Source organism: Amorphotheca resinae, assembly GCF_003019875.1.
Source record: "Amorphotheca resinae ATCC 22711 unplaced genomic scaffold M430scaffold_2, whole genome shotgun sequence".
Taxonomy (NCBI): Eukaryota; Fungi; Ascomycota; class Leotiomycetes; order Helotiales; family Amorphothecaceae; genus Amorphotheca; species Amorphotheca resinae.
Window position 1 is genome coordinate 1,503,084 of NW_020194472.1, and position 19,624 is coordinate 1,522,707.

General features: G+C 44.0%; 6 protein-coding genes across 6 annotated transcripts; 1 reads left to right on the forward strand and 5 right to left on the reverse strand.

Annotated features, from left to right (window-relative positions):
• Positions 1 to 5,662: 5,662 nt before the first annotated feature.
• M430DRAFT_95810 (hypothetical protein) lies at positions 5,663 to 6,486 on the reverse strand (the record flags this gene model as incomplete). Its single annotated transcript, XM_024869907.1, has 2 exons — positions 5,663 to 6,280; positions 6,373 to 6,486. 2 exons carry the CDS (start codon positions 6,484 to 6,486, stop codon positions 5,663 to 5,665), a joined length of 732 nt encoding a protein of 243 aa, XP_024724089.1.
• A 1,150-nt stretch (positions 6,487 to 7,636) lies between these two features.
• Positions 7,637 to 8,512, reverse strand: M430DRAFT_25282 (hypothetical protein; the record flags this gene model as incomplete). Its single annotated transcript, XM_024865215.1, has 1 exon — positions 7,637 to 8,512. The coding sequence occupies one exon, from the start codon at positions 8,510 to 8,512 to the stop codon at positions 7,637 to 7,639; it is 876 nt and encodes a 291-aa protein (XP_024724090.1).
• A 1,505-nt stretch (positions 8,513 to 10,017) lies between these two features.
• Positions 10,018 to 11,592, reverse strand: M430DRAFT_56234 (hypothetical protein; the record flags this gene model as incomplete). Its single annotated transcript, XM_024868595.1, has 6 exons — positions 10,018 to 10,291; positions 10,600 to 10,791; positions 10,845 to 10,872; positions 10,943 to 10,970; positions 11,223 to 11,231; positions 11,563 to 11,592. The coding sequence occupies 6 exons, from the start codon at positions 11,590 to 11,592 to the stop codon at positions 10,024 to 10,026; spliced, it is 555 nt and encodes a 184-aa protein (XP_024724091.1). The 3' UTR covers positions 10,018 to 10,023.
• A 1,670-nt stretch (positions 11,593 to 13,262) lies between these two features.
• Positions 13,263 to 14,797, reverse strand: M430DRAFT_47940 (hypothetical protein; the record flags this gene model as incomplete). The annotated part of the gene is made up of 3 exons (XM_024867967.1): positions 13,263 to 13,899; positions 13,954 to 14,708; positions 14,759 to 14,797. The coding sequence occupies 3 exons, from the start codon at positions 14,795 to 14,797 to the stop codon at positions 13,263 to 13,265; spliced, it is 1,431 nt and encodes a 476-aa protein (XP_024724092.1).
• A 2,617-nt stretch (positions 14,798 to 17,414) lies between these two features.
• On the reverse strand, positions 17,415 to 18,161 carry M430DRAFT_33184 (hypothetical protein). Its single transcript, XM_024866312.1, has 2 exons — positions 18,040 to 18,161; positions 17,415 to 17,971 (listed from the first exon to the last, which is right to left on the reverse strand). Exons 1-2 carry the CDS (start codon positions 18,131 to 18,133, stop codon positions 17,586 to 17,588), a joined length of 480 nt encoding a protein of 159 aa, XP_024724093.1. The 5' UTR covers positions 18,134 to 18,161; the 3' UTR covers positions 17,415 to 17,585.
• Positions 18,162 to 18,430: 269 nt separating this feature from the next.
• M430DRAFT_16212 (hypothetical protein) lies at positions 18,431 to 19,566 on the forward strand (the record flags this gene model as incomplete). Its single annotated transcript, XM_024863419.1, has 2 exons — positions 18,431 to 18,435; positions 18,693 to 19,566. 2 exons carry the CDS (start codon positions 18,431 to 18,433, stop codon positions 19,564 to 19,566), a joined length of 879 nt encoding a protein of 292 aa, XP_024724094.1.
• Positions 19,567 to 19,624: the final 58 nt, after the last annotated feature.

A 19,624-nucleotide genomic window follows, 5' to 3' on the forward strand; every position in this document is an offset into this window, starting at 1 on the left:
AAGAAAGAAGAGGATAAGAAAGAAGGACAAGCCTTATAGTACTCTTATAGTAACTTCTTAAGGTAGTACTACTTCTTTATTAAAGAAGAGACTAGCTGTCTAATTAGTAAGAAAGCTATATACCTACTATATAGCCTATATAAGAAACCCTAGGTACTAAAGAGTATAGAGAAGGTATATGTAGTTTACTATATTAAAGGCGCCTTTAATATTAAGTTAGAAGAAGAACGCTATAGCCTTATAGCTTTATACTATATACGTAACGTTAACTACTATTTTAACTATAAGGTTTATTAATTGTTATAGCTAGTTTCTTATCTATATCTCTAAAAAGAGCCCTTACGCCTTTATAGTATTAGTAAAGCACTAGCTAATTACTAACTTAATTACTTTACTTATTGTATTTAAGAGTAATATTAGCCTATAGGCCCTTATAGTTTATTACTATTTAAGGGTCTTTCTAGGCTTATGTAGTACTACTACCTTTACTACTTTAAACTACATAAGAAAGTGCCTTAGCTAGAGGCTTATAGTCGCTATTAGTATAAGGAGCTTAGCTAAGAGGCGCTTATATACCTTAAGAAAGCTAGTAAGTAGTAGGTTAGGGCCTAGTACCTTCTAGGCCCTTGTCTTTTAGAGAACGTTAGTAATATCTGTCTCTATTATAGTGTTATTAATAGTAAACTATTAGTACTACTTGTTCTAGAGGTCTAAAATAACGTTACTAAGATTAGCTATTAATTCTAGAAAGAACTACTAGCCTAATACTATTACTTTATTATAGTAGCTTATAGCTAGTACCTCTCTATTAGTACCTTATAAAGGCAGGAGTAAGGCTAGTTTTAAGGATATATAGCTATAGAGCCTAGCCTACCTCTTAAGACTCTAGAGTTTCTGTTAGTCCTTTAAGGTAGTAGTAAAGGTACTATACTAGCTCTTAGTTTTTACGTCTTAGATTATATAAAGTTAATAGGTACTAGCCTACTAGAGGTCGCGCTAGTAGAGCTTAGTTAAGGTAGTAGTATATTAATAGCGCGTTACCTATACTTACTAGACAGCCTTAAAGACCTTACTATTCTACTAGAGCTTAGTACGCCTTTAGTTAACCTTCTTTCTTAAGGTAGATATGTCTATAATACGTATAAGTTAAGAAGTAAGCGAGTTAACTACCTTATTAACCTTATAAGGTATATCTAGTAGCTCTAAGAAAAGGTAGAGCTTCTTAGCCTTAATTATTACTAGTTCTTAGTCTATTAAGGTCTAGCTTTATCTTAGTACCTTTATAGCTCTCTCTTAGTAATCTCTTACTTAAGTAATAACCTTAATTAGCTAAGTATAGTAGTTAGAACCCTTATACCTTAGGTTACCTTAATAAGAATACTAGAGTGTTACTATAACCTATATATAGTTAATCGTTAAGTCTTATTTATTATGTTACTACTATATTAGCTCTTCTTAGAGTATATGTAGTAAGAGCTACTACTTATAGGCTAGATAGAGAAGGGTCTCTAATTTAAGGGTAGTCTTACTAGCTTTGTCTTAGAGTAAGTAATAAAGGTTTATATTACTTATAATAATCTATAGCCCTTTTAGGTCCTCTCTAGTAAGCCGCTAGAAAAGGCTAGCCTAGCCTAGAGAGTTAAGAATTAGTAAGTATATTAACTAGATAGTAATACCTTATAAAGTAACGTAATACTAGTCGACGCCTGTCTTTACTACTTAAGTAAGAAGTAAGTATTACTTATAAACGTAGATAGCTACTCTACTTTTACCTTTATAGACCTACTAGTACTTTACTTATACTAGGTAGTAGACTATCTTTATTTAAGTATTATACTATAGCTCCTAAATTACTATAACGTTAACTTTACGGCTATTATAAAGTACTATTAAGGTAAGGCTATTCTTTCTTATAGTGTTTTAGTATACTATTATTAATTTTATTACTAAGAGTCTAAGATCTATAATTCTTATATTATAAAGGGGTCGCTAGACCTCTAGTTAGTCTCTTAGCTTAATATCTTTATAATGTTATAGCTCTAGACTATTATAGTATCTAGTACCTTAATAAGAAGGTACTCTTACCTTACTAAAGTCTTTACTATAGGCTTCTTACTATTACTTGTCTATAGTCTCTTATATACTATAATCTAGTAGCTATTGTTACTATCTTATAAGGACACTAGTATAATACTAAGTACTTAGCTAGTAAAGCTACTCTTAGATACCTTAAACTATCTAGGCCTTTATTAATATATAGTATATACTTACTCTTTTACCTTAAGGGCCTTAAGATACTAATAGTCTTACGCTATATATAGTCTACTATAGTTAATGTATCTCTTTCTACTATTAAGTTAAGGGTACTTCTCTTTACCTTAAGGGTACGCTACTCTTATATAGTAGCTATACTAGGCCTAGTTCTTATAAAACTACTTAATATAGCTAAACTAGTAGTATTAAAAGTATCTTTAGATTTATAGGTTAGCTAAATATAGCTTATAGTTAAAGATCTAGGCTTACTAGATTAACCTTTGTTTATATAGGCGCGTTACTATATTAGCGCTCTAAAAGTATAGTACTACTATTATAAACTTTACTATAAGGGCCTTAATAAGTTTAACTTTAACCTTTATAATATATAGTATATAGGCTTAGATCTCTACTAGTAACGCTCTTAGCTCTACTTATATAATCTGTTTTACTAGTAGGCCCTTTACGATTACTATAAACTTACTCTTATAAAGCTAGGCTATAGGCCTAAACGCCTTTTATACCTAGCCCTAATCTTAGATTACATTCTTTAGTATAGCCTCTTTAAACGTAAAGATAGTATTACTACTAGGTAGCTAGTAGGTTATTACTACCTTAGTGCCTCTAATTACTATATTAGCTACTATTACTACTTTAATAGCGCTATAACATACTAAGTCCTTTGTCTATCTATCTACTCTAATCCTTAGCTCCTTAATCTGTCTCTCTAGTATAACCTATACTCTTATTAGGTACTAGCTTACTACTAATGTATAAGTAGCCTAGAGGACTACTATTACTACTAGCCTCTAGAAGGCCTCTTCTAATATTATTCTTAATTATCTAATCGTTACTAGGTTATTATTAGAAAAAGACTTAAAAGTATATAAGAGAGTTATTGTATTTATAGTTCTTGTCTCTACTACTATTGTTATTATAGTAATAAGGTTGTATAAGAGACGTAATACCTCTTTCTCTTTACCTAGTATTATATAGGCTTTGATTCTTTATATAATTTTCTTTGTCTTATTGTCCTTACTACCCTTACTACTCTCTAGCTCTTTACTATAGCTCTTAGTTAAGGTATAAGAGTACTAGCTCTTACTTGTAAGTAAGTAGTGTTAGCTCTGTTTAAGTCTAGTATACCTACTATCTGTTACTATAGGCTTGCCTATAGTCTACTAGCACTCTAAGAGGTATCTAAAGGTACTAATTTTGATTCTATTGTTTGTTTTTAAGTTTTTAAGGTAGTAAAGAGTGTAGACGACTGTCTCTTTCTTTTTTTATGTAATATATATAGCTATTATTATAGCTAACTTAAACCTCTAGCTATCTATACCCTTATATTAGTTTTTTTCTCTTAACTTTAAGAAGAGTAAGGTAATAAGCTTAGAAAGATACTTTCTAATACTATTAATATTAATAGTATAACTAAAGAAGAGATAAAAGCTAAGCTAAAGGAGTAGAAAACATCTATTAACTTACGTCTAAAGAAAGTTAACACGTAAGTAGTAGATTACTATATTAGTAATAAAGAAAGAGAACTAAACTAGCCGGGCTATTAAGTATAAACACTATAGATATAAAGACGCCTTAATACTATTATATATAAGAGGCTCTTATAGGCTTGTTCTATAGCTTAAGATAATACTTAGGTACTCTTTATGTCTATATATAAAATACGTAGTATATAAATAGTAGAGTATAAGAAGAGGAATACTATATAAGATCTATTAATCTATAATCTACTAAAAGACCTTAAGGATAAGGACATTCTTAAGCTAGTAGTTAATAGAGATCGTAATAGTATAGAGTTAGTTTTACTAACTCTACTTCTAGGATCTAAGCTAAAGACTCTTAAGGGTATTAATATACTAAAGAAACAAGTATAAGAATTATAAGATAAAAGATCTATTTTAGATTACGTAATAAAGTAGGTAAGGACTTAAGGATAGTAAAGCCTAAGTACTAAAATAAATATATATAAAACTATTTTAATTTATTTATTTTATAATCGTTTAAACTTAAGATAACTATACTAATCTTTATACTAATCTTTATACTAATCTAAGTAATCTTTATACTAATCTTTATACTAATCTTTATACTAATCTTTATACTAATCTTTATACTAATCTTTATACTAATCCTTATACTAATTAATAATTATAACCTTAGGTATTACGTAAGTATAAAGGTACCTTAGTACCTTAGGATATACTATACCTATAGGTTAGGTCTACCCTATAGGTTAGGTCGTAGATTTATTTAGAGACCTATAGGTTAGGTCTTATTTACTATAACCTACCCTATAGGGTAGGTACCTAACCCATTTAGTAAGGACCTATAGGTTTCTGCGCAGCCTAGCCTCTGTTAAGGTCCAGATAGCTTGCATAAAGACTTGGATTCTAATTGCTCCATATTATCCTCGTGGGGGAGCTGACGAGAATGAATCCCAGACAGCTTGTGAGGGTATTTTCTAGAAATCTGGCAACTGTCACGACTTAGGAAGAGTTATCCCTAGGCTACGCAGAAACCCATGGGACCCATGAAATGGGTTGGGTACCCATTCCATGGGTGGATTCCCAGAAGTAGGTGAGCGGGACCCAAACCATGGGGACTCATTGCGCAGATTAGTTGTGGGTTGCTGAGGGATTAAGACAAGTAGCTCGTGTCGTCGTTTCGAGATCCCTTTGGTTTGCATTTTCCGTAACCATATTGAAAGGATCAGCTTGGTGTATAATTAGGCATACGATATATCAAGAGTTCAAAATCTGGAACTGAATGTATGGACAATTGACTGTGTGTTGCTTCTGCCTATCATACTTCTCTATGAGAGAGCAAGCTGCTACTAGCCTTGTACCTTGCTTGTCATCTTAACACGCGATTTGGATTCCACTTAGAGAATGAGATGACGGTCACGAGGACCCCGGCATCAAGAAATGCCTGGGCGGCGCCGAAGCCGATACTCTGATGATATTAGTCTTTTAATGGGGAAGGTAAGGTTGAGGAGTGCGTACCCAGATGTCCCTCCTACGACGATAACCTTCTCGCCAACAAGCGTATCCCCTGATCTGACTATTTTGCGCAATTAGTCCGGATATCAAATGTAGGGTTCAATGATTCAATCGTTGATTTATCGTTGATCAGAGGGCAGGAATGAGGGGGAAGGGCACTGATTGATATGTAATCGTAGGCTAACTTATGAAACAAAGAGGGGTGGATCCCGTAGGAATCGGTAGGATAGAGAGAAAATGGGTCACCATTGTTTGGGAAATACTCAAGCTCACATGTTTTGACCCAGCGCGTCTGACTTTCAACGAAATGGTATATGCATCCCATATAATGCAGCCTTCCAAACGCCAGTGCCGTTTCCCAGTTCCAATCCATTCAAAACCATGCAAATCCCTTATTCAAACCCCATCTCTTCATCCTCATCACTTACGCCGCCGCCGCCAGCACCCTCATCCTCCTCCCTCTCTCGCCTCGCCGTCTCCCTACTGCTGCCCAGCTTCCTTAGGCCATCCATAACGCCAACGATAAAAGCCCTGCCTTCACTAACCTCCATGGCTCCCACTCCGTTTAGACTACTCACACCCCCTCCTTGAAGGTCTTTCGTACTCCCCCGCATTTTCGCCATCCTGACCTCCCGCAAATCTCTCAACAACGTACGCACCCGTCCCGGCTCCTGCAGATCATCACTACAGGCCTCCAACAAGATCTCGCCGAGCTCGAGCCAGTGATAGGGTAGGTAATCGGGGGGCGCGTCAGCAGTGGAGGAGGGCAGGAAGGGAGGGGAGATGGTGTCTGTATGTGAGGGGACCGCCCGTATGGGATATGGATGCGGAGGAGGAGACGAGAATCCTTGGGGATCGATTTCGGTTTCCTGCTTGAGGATTCGTTCAAGTGAAGAGGGGAGAAGCCAGGGGGGTGGGAGGATGTTGGCTCGCCGTTGGCGCTTTAAGAGGAGGGCAAGCCAGAGTGGTAATGGGGCCCGATGGGGTGGGCGGAGAGGTTGTGTTGGGCCCTGCGATCAAATCATCAGTTTGACTGAAGATATAATGCGGAGGAAAGCTGGAGGGAGGGGCTGGAACGCGGGGTTGGTGGGGTAGAACGAACTCCAATTAAAGCGAGACTCTCGAGTCTTTGACGCGGGACTACTGTGACCATTTCCATTTCGCAGAGGAAGGCCACCTCTGCTGGCGTTAGGCCAGGTGGTAGAGGTAATGCCATGGTGGATTGGCCGATGTCTTGGAGGGTTTGGACGCGGTCTGGATTTCAGATGAAGACGCGCTGAGAATCCTTGCCTGATATATGAGGTTATCATTGCGCCGGACTTCGTTACCAGACACATCACAATACTTATATCACGTGATGCTAATCTCATCTCCATCGAAGCCCCGGTCAACACTTCTACGCTTGTCGCGAATGCGATGTGCAACAAATCTCTCTCGTATCACGGGCATAAAATATCACATGATGCTAATCCCATCCCCATCGAAGCCCCTGCTCAACACTTCCACGCTTGTCACGGATGCGATGTGCAACAAATCCCCCACATCACGATCCCAATATCACGTGATGCTAGTGCTTTACCTTGAATTGGGACGTTGATTTCTGAATAGCTACAACGTAGTGGAGAGGAGGTTATCGACAAGAGCAACGCCTGTCGATCGTACCGGGTCAGCCACAGGAACGAGAAGATTATAGAACAGGCTAGGGGTTTGCAACTCGACAAGACACCCCAATTTCTACAACAATTGTATTCTGCGCTCTGTTGAGCGTACAACGTGGCTATCTGTCGAACGGAGCTAGTTATACAAGGACTGATATTGGATATTCCCGCATTCAATAAGGTAAGCTAGTCTCTGTTGGCCCCTGTCAGTAAATATCCAGGGGATATCGCGTCTATATAGAATAGCTAGTTACCCTTCTTTTCACTTCAATCAAGTCATTAACCTCATTAACCTCTGTCCGATCCCTTCCGGCTTGACACTATCACACACTGATCGGTGTTCATCCCGGTAAAGAGAAGCGTTCGAATCCCCTCTCTCTTGAGATACTCGGTACAGTCAGGCGTTGCATCACACATGCCCGAGTTTCTGTTTTTGGGGATTAACAAAACCTTGGGGGAGACGTTGACGACGGAATGGAACGTTAACATGGAGGACTTCGAGTTTGTGACTGTTTCATCGATCCCAGGCCGTGATGCGGCTTATGAACCCACGATCCCAGCGACTTTGGACGCCTGGTCGAGAGGCTGTCTGACCGTTGTCAATTCTCTTGTCGCTGTCAATTTTCTTCTCGTTGTCAATTTTCTTCTTGTTGTCAATTTTGGTCCCATCTTCCAAGTGGATTTCGTAATAGATGTCCCTGGCTAGAGCTATTGCAGCACTGCAAATCCCATCGCCTTCCACACCCCCCTGGCGATCCCACCGAGCTCGCGTGCCGAGAAGACCAAATCACCCTCTGTTGTTCCTGGCCGTGGTCGTCGTTCAAAAATCTTTTCAAAGGAGAGGCAAAGATTTCCATCGGCCATTGGTCTCCCCTCCTCTAGTGTAACATCTATTACTTGATCCACCACTGCGCGCGGCGGATGCTGCGTTTGGGTATCCGTCCCCTCAGGTGCTTTTCTCCAGAGGGTAAAAACAATCTCTGGTCTCGTGCGGTGAATCTTGATCGTGATGACCTGCGTTACATGTGAATCATCGTTTTCTAACCAAATCTTTGCATCCCGGCCAAGAGCCCGGCTGCTCTCTGAGACGGCTGACAGTGATTCCACTACCAAAGTAGGATAGTTAGCTTCCCGAGGAGCCCACGACGCGTCCGGTTCTTTACAAACATTTCCTACCATTATTGTCCATCTTCCGGTAGGGCTAAGTTCATCCTCGCAGTTCATATTGTTTTGTTTTGAAGCTATGAGAATGTCCAGACGCCGGCTAGCCTCTTCGTGCGGTCTGCTTGGCATCGTGAGAATAAGAGTTTTTGAATCTGTGAGATATAACGCCTTGCGGTGTCGTAGGATAGCAGATTCGTCGTCGACGGCGTCGTAGTCGTCCTCATCAATATCAAAGCTCTCGATCGGAAAACCTGTAACGAGGGCAGTATGGTCACAAAGGGGATCGCGATCTAGGGCGTTGTAGAAGAAGGCGCGGAGGGTTCTTGCAAGGTTATCACGATCCGTAAAGTGAAACTCAGCTTCCACATCTGATAGCCATTCGGGATCCACGCCCGATCCTGTGGGGGGTTCCGAAGTCATGTTGGTTGCAGTCGTCTTATAATCGCCTTGTCGTGAGATATAGGTAAGAGGCTTAGTTCTCTAAAGAAGAAATATTTAAATCGGAGGTAGAGAGGAGAGCGGAGAGAGGTGCTAGGGGGATTTAGACTCTTATATCTCTCTCTTAATAACCTCAAGTAGAGTTACTATAGACACCTAGCCAGGGTAGATAATCAATCATCAATGTCATGACGTTTACAAATGTTATGTAAAAAAGACAGAGTCACGTCATCAAGTTATCAACTACCACGAATGCTCTTGTTATATAGATTCGATTAGGTTATAGCTCAGAGATCCCTACCTTAGGTAGTTTTCAGGACATGGCGAGAGCAAGTCAGATCGCTGTTATTGAAAATTACTGAACTAAAAAGGGGATTTTCAGTCGATAGAAGAACTAAATACATTGTCAAGGGTATGAGCTTACGAGAGCGCAGGGAACCAATGATTAGTTCTGCAACTTCTGTGGGCAATTACGTGCAGAGACTGAAGTCAAGTGGAAGTGCAATTGTGTCAAACAAATGGGAAGTTATATCACAAAAGAGGTAGAAATAACAGGGCGAATGAATTCAAGTAGATTAGACCTACTTGATCTCACCGCTATAGGTACCGACCGCCGGTTATCATTTCTAGTAAGCAAAGTGTAGATCTATAAGAGATCAAATATAATTTCAGCTTAATCTACGTAACAACTGAACTGGACTCTGCTATTAATATAGCACTCTCCTTTGTACCTGAGGTATAAGAGTAGTTAGTTAATAGTTACCCCTCGTTTGACTTCAATTAACTCATTATCCTCTGTCCGATCCTTCCCATGTGACAACAGCCCTTCCTGGTATAAAGTCACTTCATCCTTCCTAGCCCTCCCCGGCCACAGCAGTAAAGCAACCAACGCAGTACTTCAGTTTGCCTCGAACATGGTCTACCCCTCCATCAAAGGCTGGGCATCATCATCATCATCATCGCCGCCATCAAAGCTACCAAATCCACTGGATGGTGGTCCCTTGCTGGATCAATGAAAGCTCCGATATTGTTCGTGTCCCAACTCCCGTACGTACCTATATATGTGTCGATGAAGGAAAGGCAATTACATACGACCACAGACTGAGGAGAACTGGGCATCCCGTCCGCTCTGCCATACAGAGAATTGATAGCGACAAGAAAATTGACAACGACAGGAGAATTGATGGTGTCCCCGGAACCCGGGAGGCTGGTTCTCTGTTCTTGCGAGTGGTGAGCTGCTCAGCTGCGTAAGGCAAGAGTCTCTCCCTGGCATAGGAGTTGATTGCCAGAATTGATGAACGCCACAAATCCCCAGGAGGTGTCTTCTATTGGGAGGCACGTCCAGATGGCAATGGGCATTGCCAGCAGAATGATGGATGATCTGCTATCAAACGTCCCTTCCAGAGAGATCTGAGATGAGTCAACGGAGGGCGGTATGTTGATTGCCAACCATTTATTCCAATTTCCGAGGGCAGAAATCTTCATGCCGTCTTTCAGAGGGAGATCAGTACGCGCTCCTCACCGTGCTTCAAAGGCCCGATCTGTTGTGTCTTCAGCTTCTTGGTTGGCCTAGTCTTGCCCAGCTTTGTCTCGCTCGGAGCCTCCATCTTCTGCAGGATAATGTTGCTTTTTGTCGCATGTGGCACATAGATGGGTGCTTGTTTGATCTGGTTTTCGTAGGCGCCTCTGTGTATCTTTGCGAAGATGTGCGCGACCGAACAAGGAGCGCCGTCGAGCTCCCGTAACTCCTGAGCCAATATTCTTGTGAATGAAGTGTTGAGCTTGCTTCACGCAGACGAATCCTAATCCGCTACTCCCAGAAGCTCTGGTCCATCTCCAAAGGCCAATTGACCAGCACAGCAGGAGTCAAAGATTTAGAGCACGTCTGCTTGTTGGGATTCAATAAGTTCGCCAACAGAGGGCCATTTGAGACTAGGTCCAGTAAGCTTCCCATGAGATGCTCTACCACTAGAGATTACTAGCTATACCTTCTAAAACGAAGACTATAATGAAAATTCTTTCCCAAGGTTGAGGTATAGCGACGGAGAGAAGCGTAGCCCAGGACTTACGCAATCATATAATCGCTAGATTTTCCTTGTTCCATTAAGATGCCGTGGCCCGAATAGACAAAGATGTTCAGAGAATCCTTATCGTCCCATTTATTCAGGAAGCTCCGGATTGCCGACTGGAGTCCGAATATGATATTTGTCTTTGAATCATTGGTCTGGATCACAAAGCTCTCTACAGCGAACCCGTAGTTACTACACAGCGCAGTTAGCTTTGAGTTTCATAACTGGATCAAAAAGATACTTACTTTTCAAAGACGTCGAGCAATTCCTTCTCTGTGATATGGACGTCCCTGGTATCATTTGACCAGCGTATTGCAAAGACAGCAACCTTTCAATAGCCTACCTCTTGCGAAGGTAGGGCTTTTGTTAATCTACGGATAGATTAGCAAGACAAGTCCTTGTCGACTCGGCGTGTGAGATTAAATTATTGAAGTAGACGAAGAAGAAAGTTGAGGGAAGGTTGGTAATGTTAGAGGAAGAAGAAACAAAGGTCAAGAAAATCCAACAAGGTTCGACTATATGCACCTCTGCCGTTAAGGTTAATTCTCGCTTAGCAGTGAATCATATGTACTAAGTAGCTAAGGTAGCTTAGATACTAGTGGAGAGCTGCAAATTCAACTTACCTCCCTTCCCTACCTATATTCGTACTTTCTAAGCAAGTAGGCAGATGGCTCACTTATCGGTGAACATTAGGTCCGAAAACGCGTTGAGCCATTCCCATCAGACGAAGTAGCGGTAGCTGAACATGAACAGCCTGCATGTCTTGCGCACAGCGATTTCTCTGTCGACGGCGCGATGCTGCAGCTCAAGGCTTCGTTTCCGGGTCAAGAAAAGTATTTAGAAGACGAGGAATTTGACATCCTCAAGTTAGTGATTCCCAATCTTGTTTCCGATTTTATTTCCTGCTCTTACTGTGAGTCTTACAAGTGCAAACTGTGTGTGGACACTGTGGAGGCCACTCACTGGAATTTGGACCGAACTATGATTGGCCATTAGCGCTCTATGACTTATACTTCCATCGACCCTGAACACGATACAAGGTAAGCATCGCAGATGTGTTGCACAGAGACCGAATCGGCGAAAACTATACCAGGAGCTCCAAAGCAATCCACAGTCCACTGTATTATCTCTTGATTAAAACCCAACTTAAGAGCTCTAAAGTCCTAATCACAACAAAAAAGAAACAGGATCGCCTTGTAGCAGACAAAAAAAGTGAAGAATTGCAAAAAGAATAAAGAAGTTAAAAAGTAAAGGAATACATCGCACTCCAAGTGGGACTCGAACCCACAGCCTCAAGATTAGAAGTCTTGCGCGCTACCATTGCGCCATTGGAGCAATTGCGTGGCGGAAAATTCGCTAGCTTGGTTCTTGACGCATAGGGGCGTTCTGATGTAGAACTGTTTTCTGGAGGACTGCTTGATGGTTTACTAGGCTGGTGAATTAATGGAACTGGATACTTTTTGACCTCTGGTGAAATTGGGAATTTATCTGGGAATAAAGAAAGTATCGCTCGCACTTTATACCCCTATCTAGCCTTTGCGAAAAATCAAATCCAAAATGAAGAATTCAAATAGGGGAAAAAAAGAAGTTGTTAAAGTTAGAATGACGTCGTTAAGAAAGGAGGGGATTTTTGGGAGGGAGAGGGGGGGCGGAGGGTCGATATTTAGGCGAGATACTTGTACCATGGTTCATAAACATACTAGTAGTATACGATACAGGTGAACTTTTTATTTACGAGGCATTTCAAATCTAGAATATGGAATAGTCTTTACTACATGTTCTATTGTAGGATATTAGGATAAGAGATAGGCGCGTTCATAAGGTTGATTTTACTCGGATAGGAGATTAGAATAACGATGTCAAGAAAAAGGGGGGTCGATGCGACGATAGGTATTTAAGCGAGACACTGTCAGACTTGTGCCTAATAAATGCGCTACCATTGATCAGTATAGATTCAATTCAGGTGACATCTCATTTACGAGGCGTGTTAAATGCAGAATGTGGAATTGTCCTTGCTATGTCCTATTATTAGATAGGTAGGTACAGTAGGATGATATCATTGATATGGTAAGGTATAAATAGAATAAGAGATGGACGCACTGTCGCTTATAGGGGTTGCGCTTATCGTGGTGGGAAAAGTGGAAAGTTAAAGTTGTGCTTTGCATATACATATGTATATGATAGTATGTATAATGGTGATATTGCATGTAAGGTGTCATTGAGGCGTTGTTGAGCTTTGCTTTCAAGTTATGCATGTACATCCTAAGGGGGTTCGAATACGAGTGGCCGTGCCGCCAGGATCCTGGGACATGAATTGGACTTGGAGGATGGTCAGCAATGGTCCAGAGGGTGCTCAATATGGGAATTTTGTATAGCGAGAGGGAGATAGTAGGTGTAAATGTGGAGTCACGAAAGGTTAGCTGACCTGGATATTCTAATTTCTATCTAATATTTCTATTCCTATAGTAGTACAGTAGATACAGTGGGGTTCTACCTAAGAGTCCCTCCCTGTATCTATTCCCTTTCGCCTGAAATCCGGACCTGGAATAACCTGATCCTTATGTCCCTTTACTTGCTTCCAGGCATAAAGCCTCCCAATCAAACCAAATCAAATCAAATCAAATCATACATATATCATACTCATATACTCGTACAAAACTCATTCACGAATCACATATCCCGGGCTGGCGTGCATATCGACAGCGGGACATCGGCCCATATCGTGCCGTCATGAGGCGGATTCGCTTCCCCCAAAATAAAAACAAAATGACCCATAAGCCCAGGAAATACTGGATGCCGACGATCTGGCCGAATGCCTGCTTCAATCCCGCTGCTTTGATCCAGGGGTACAGCCAGAGGGTCAATAATGTGGCGATGGTGCCCCTGAGAATAGAGGCTGCTGCCGCCACTTCGGAGGCGAAAGGTAGGTAGGAATCTAATATGTAGGTGTAGAGGATGTTCGATGCGGCGGTGAGACCGAATCCCTGCATGGCGTACCCAACAGCGGGCGCGATCCAAGGTTTGTGGTCCGCCAAGGTGAGACTGAAGAGGATGATCCCCATGGGGCCGACGATGAGAGGAATAATTATAGCCCATAGTCGGTATTCGGGCTCACGGCGGCCTTCGTGAGAAGTGGTGAAGCGATTAGAGATTATATCAATGAGGTAACCGCCGAAGAATAAAGCGATCGCGCAGCCGATAAACCCAGCAATCGAGAGTAGTCCCAGAGATCTGGTCTGCCAGCTGTAGTAAGATGGCAAGATGAAGAATTGCGCGGAGGCGAGTTGCACTGCAACGCTCCTGCTCTTTATATTAGCCTGGATGGGTAAGGTAGACGAGAACAGGGGAAAATACCCTCCAATAAAAGCACCAACTGCAAGACCAGAACATAGAGTGCCAGGATAAGTAAGGATTGAGATGAGGTTTCCGGTAGACTTGATAGCACACCCGTCCCCGTTGTAACCACTGGTGATGCTCAAATTTTGCCTGAAAGTCTTCGTTTCGCCGTAACTCGTTGCCGGGGCGTAGACATTGCGGTCGTGATAGCTCGTCTCACGAAGTGTAAAGATGCTGACAACCCAAAGAAATCCCACTAGAGAGGCAATCACAGTGCAAGATAGCCTCCAGCCTGAATGTTGCACACAGAAAGCGCTGATAAGAGGACCAATAAAGAAACCGCCGGACATAGCGGCGGAGAAGAGCATCATGGCTGCCCCTCGCTGTTGGACAAAGAAGAGGTCGGCTACCACAGCAGGCACAGTGGCATCTGCTGCCGATGAGGCAAAGCCGGAGAGCATAGAAGATGCGAGAAGGGAGTTGAACCGGCCTGCGTAGCGTGACCATACATTTGTGCCCACGAGGAGGGCCATGGCAGTGAGATAAATTGGGCGTTTGCCAACGCGACGCATGATGGGCGCCCAGAAAATGTTTCCAAGGCCCAGGAGAAGTACATTAAAACAGACTTGTTGGCCGGCCCGTGTTGGTGTGACGTTGAACTCTTTTGCGAGAGGAAGGATGGCAACGGTGAACTTCGAGGCGCTACATGTTGCAAGGAAGGAAAAGCAGCATATTGTCAAATAGGTCGAGTACTTCTGCCAGGTTGACCAATTCTGAGAAATATATCAGCCGCTGCCAGTGGAATCCAGCGGAGTATGCTTACCAAGGGGTCGTTTGGGTCCAGCGAGGGCTGAGGACTCATTGCAAACCTGCCAACATTTTGTGTACCCAGAATTGTGCCCACCAGCTCAGACCTTAACTCATATTCATCTACCCTCCGGCTTCCCCAGGTCTGAGAAGATGAGGTCGAATTCACAGACTGCTTGCGTGGTTCATGGTGGGAAGTCCATGGTGAGATTTGTGGCTGAGAAGCCAATTGCCGTACCTGGATGAAATCCAGCGTGGTCTTGGGGATTTCCAGCATGAATGCGGAGCCCACAGTAAAAGAGCGTTCGAAACAAAACCGTGGAATCGATGGTGACAGGTCTCACTGGAGAGATGAACCATGCCGATGAAGATGGGACTTGGAACATTATCTATCCGCCCTTCGCCATGGGCGCACTGTTCAACCTCCTCGACATATGTATAAACAGAGCGTTCCCACGCCACCAAGGGGACGTGTAGAATACTCCGAACATGAACATGGTATTGTATGCAGGTAATGCAGCTATTGATTCTGACGATCGAGCAGACGATCAGATCGTGAATCTTTGGCTTGAATGCGGTCCGTGCAAACTGGCCAATGTTGAATTGTCGTTGGATGCGATCCCAGCTCTGCTTAGGCCCGGGGAAGATAACCCGCCGCCAATTCTTGACGGCTTCAGGCTTCAGCCACAGGTGCGGACCCTCTAAGAGCGACAGGGTAATATCGTGTGGCTGACGCTGTTGAGAACGTCGCATTGGCGCTCCACCATGAACTCTCCTGACTCAGGTCAACGAGGCCGCTGCCATTGTATGGCTGGCTGGTCGCCGTCGTCAGGACAGAGGAGGCGGGTAGGAGATAAAAGAGCCCGAACCCTGAACTCTCTAATAAAACTGCTTAACTTCACTCACTTCCTTTATGGAACTGTCTGTATACTTGTACAACGACCTGGACGGGCCCGTAAACTCTTTGAGTTCAGGGCCTCATAGGACGAAAGCTGATCGAAATCCCCATCAGCTCTGGGAATCTATCTCAATCCGTTATCATTTTCCTGTACCTTACATATCACATTCCTCGTATACTCTGCATCCCTCACATACTGTGCATTTCTCACATATTCTGTAAGTATGTATAGTAAGCCTCTGATGTAACTTGAGCCCTCACCTACGACGTATCGGTGGTTGTGGGTGGCGGGGTAACAGAGTTTTGAGAGCATCTTCAAACTTTATATTGTAGAACTACTGTATGTATCAATAGAATGCACAGACAAAAGCTGAGGTTTCGTACTGTAGTAGTGAGGGCGCCGAGGGACTTAGCCGCGGCTCATATCAGTGTCCTGCATCGACTCCTGAATCGTTCTCGACGCCACCTACATTCTGCATTCAACACCTTTGTTTCCCCCAAAAATGCTCCGAGTACCAACCACAGTATATAAAATCTGGCCATTCAAACATGAGTCGGCAGGTGGGCAACGTCATATCTCTTCATCGTCAAGAGGGAGAGAGTGCGTTTTTGCAGATAGCAGTCCAAGCGGCTCGATGCTCCATGCCATTCCGTACAGATATCAGGAGCCAAAATCTCCCCGTGTCCTATGGTAACATGCTAAGTGGGTCGTTCACCGGCCACTGCGGCCAGAATCTTATCCAGTCTCTAGCTACTGACTGTGCATTCTGCTATCAGCTTTCAATACCAGACTCGGACCTTCCGATAGCTGGAGGTCACTTTCTGGCTCGAGCACTCTCTCCATAATCCTTCGGAGGTATTCTCTTTCGTTCTTCTCCCCACCTGTCAACCTTCTCCTCACCTGCCAACCTTCTCCACATCATCCATCCTCCCTCCCATCCTAAGGATCTGCCCCTGTCCATCATTTTCCACCCCACACTCCTCAAACTCTCTTCCCCAGCCCCGCTAAGACCAAATATCTGAGATTCCCCATGAGCCACATTGATCGTCATTCAGAATTCCCTGGACGTGCAAACTCAAAAGGTGAACCGTGGGTGATTCCCTTTGTGGTCCAGCTGCAGCCGGAACGATCGTACGCATCGCGCAGGGAAAGATGACTTGCTTCGAAAAGGCTCATCGCAGGACAATCTTTGGATCTCGATATTCCCGTCTCAAATCAGAATATGGCATGTGGGTACAATAGGATGTACGATATGGCAAACGCTCAAGCAATATTCGACATGTGCATTACCAGTGCAGTGGGCCATGGTTCGTGAGCCCGAAGAGAATTTCTCTCCTCGAGAACTGATGAGTAGAACATAGCATTTCTGGGCCAAGTGATGAAAGACGGCTGCTCTGGACAGCTGGGTTGAATATCAGTGATGCTCATTCACAGAGAGATGCACTTGCATGACAACAATTCTAACTGAGAACGAAGCTACAGACGCATCTGTCAACATCAATGTTCGAGCGCAACAACATATATAAAATATTGAAAAGTGCATTGGCCCTCATGGAGCAAGCTGCAGACATATTTCGCATCCGCTGGATGCAGTTCCCTATAAACTTTGACCTTGAGAATACGAGTTTGGGCTCCCAGCACGCTCACCTGAAATCATCAGATACCAGTCTCCACGTACCTTCGACAATCCGACTTATCAGATAGTTGATTCTCCCTTCAATTCACGGCCCGCTGGTGAGACTGCCAGTTCGATAGACGACAGGAATAAACTATGCAATATCGAATGGAGTTCCGACATGAACTCATTATCATAAAGCCATAGCCTCATTCTGTCCAAATCCCATGTAGTTAATCCCGAATCCTACCTCCTGAACGCCTTTGAAACTCCAACTATTTCAGATTCCGTCCCTGCTCGTGCCTCTCTCATCCCCACTAATATTCCCCTCACAATTTCAGCCCTGCCTTCCTCCCAACCCACTCCCCATCAACCAGCACGCACCAACCCTCACCTCCCCTTCCCCCATCACCGCCAACGGCAGCCTCAAAATCCTCCTTCGCCTTCTTCAAGATCTCGTCATCGAAAGTGCCCGGCTGAAGCCATACGCCCTTGATCCCGAGCTTCTTCGCTTCCTCAAGCACCTTCGCCGTGACCTTCGGCGGTGTGATGATACTCACAGATGTCTCCGTGGGGTGTGGTAGAGCTGAGAGGTTGGGCAGTGTAGGGTATTCTTGGATTTCGAGGGCGGGCCACGGGGGGAAAGCCTTTATGGTAGCGGAGCCGGGGTTGATTGGCGTTACTGGAAGGGAGTGATGGGTGTACCATGTGAATACTGTTTGACTTGTCAGTACGATATCTCTGAAGGCGATTGAAGGTTCTGCGGAATGGAGGGAGATGCACTCTTGTGTCCGAATTTCGTGGGGTCGCTGGATGCGCCGACGACAGCGAAATAGGGCGCAGAGAAAAAGGCGCGGGCTGCTGCTTCTGTTGTCATGTTGTTGCTAATACCGTGAATATTCCTTCTGCAAGAGAAAGTAAAGAAGGGAGATGATGATCGCAAGGGAGTCTTTGGAGGTTTATTAAGAACGGAGTGGCCCGTGGCGACGGCGCGATCTGGAGGGGCAATTGCGGGATGCGGAGCCAGGGTCCTGGGGTTCAAGTATTGATGACGGAGGAAAAGCGAAGCTCGCACAGGGTCCCGAACTCGCCCAACTTTCATCGGTGACATTGGATCTGTTTGGATACAAAGGAGTCTTGATGACCTGGGGATGTTGATGACTCTCTCGGGATCATGTTGTTTTAGGACGGACGTTTGGGTGCTGGAGTTGTATATAAGGGGCGTGGAATCCCTCGCCCGCTTGCTACGATAGTCTCCAGGAACTACAGCTTCATCATTCCAATATCCCAAAGCAGTTGTTTTTTGTCTAAGGTATTCGAGATACCTATCTTCACTACTTTCGTTTGTTTTCCCATCTTGTGCCGCAATCATGACGACCTTCGCGCAAGTACTCCCTCTCTCCCTCCCTTCTATTCACAGCTTACTTCTTCCCCAGGAAAGCGACCTTCAGCGCGGCGAGCTATGCCACCTTCCGGCCCTCGTACACTCCAAAGATCTTCTCGACAATCCTCTCCTATCACCAAGGACCCAAGTCCCTCCTCCTGGATCTTGGGTGCGGCCATGGGCCGATGACCCGCGAGCTCTCCCCCTCCTTCACGAGCGTTTTGGGGACCGACCCCTCGGCCGTCATGGTCGCGCAGGCCCGGTCATCCACCCCTCCAAAATTTTCCAATATAACCTACAAGCAAATGACTGCGGAAGATTTATCTGGGATTGAAGACGGCGCAGTGGATATGGTGGTTGCAGGGCAGGCGGCGCATTGGTTCGATTACTCCAAGGTCTGGCCCGAATTGAAGAAGAAGGTTAGGACGGGGGGAACGCTAGCGTTTGTTGGCTATAAGGATAATATTTTCGTTGATTATCCAGAGGCTACCAAGGTCTTGGATCATTACTTCTATGGATCTGATACCCTGGGCCCGTTCTGGGAACAACCGGGAAGAAACATTTTGAGGAATAAGCTCCGTGCGATTGTTCCCCCTCCCGAAGATTGGGAAGATGTGCAGAGGGTTGAGTATGAGCCGGGCACGAAGGGGCGCGGCAGTGGTGAGGGGACTTTGTTAATGCACAAGAAGCTGAAGTTAGGTGAAATGGAGGGGTACGCGAGGACCTCTTCGAGCTATCATAATTGGATGGCAGCGCATAATGAACAGAAGGCCAAGAAGGATGGTGGCCCGGGAGACATTATAGATGAGATGTTTGAGAAGATGTTGGAGGTTGAGCCGGAGTGGAAGGCTCAGGGCGAGAGGTGGAGGGATTTCGAGGTTTATACTGAGTGGGGCAGCGCGATCTTGCTGGCGAGGAAGAAGTAAATGTCTTGAAGATGTCTTGGTGAAGGGAGATAGATGTGTCTTTATAGGAGAAGGCTTG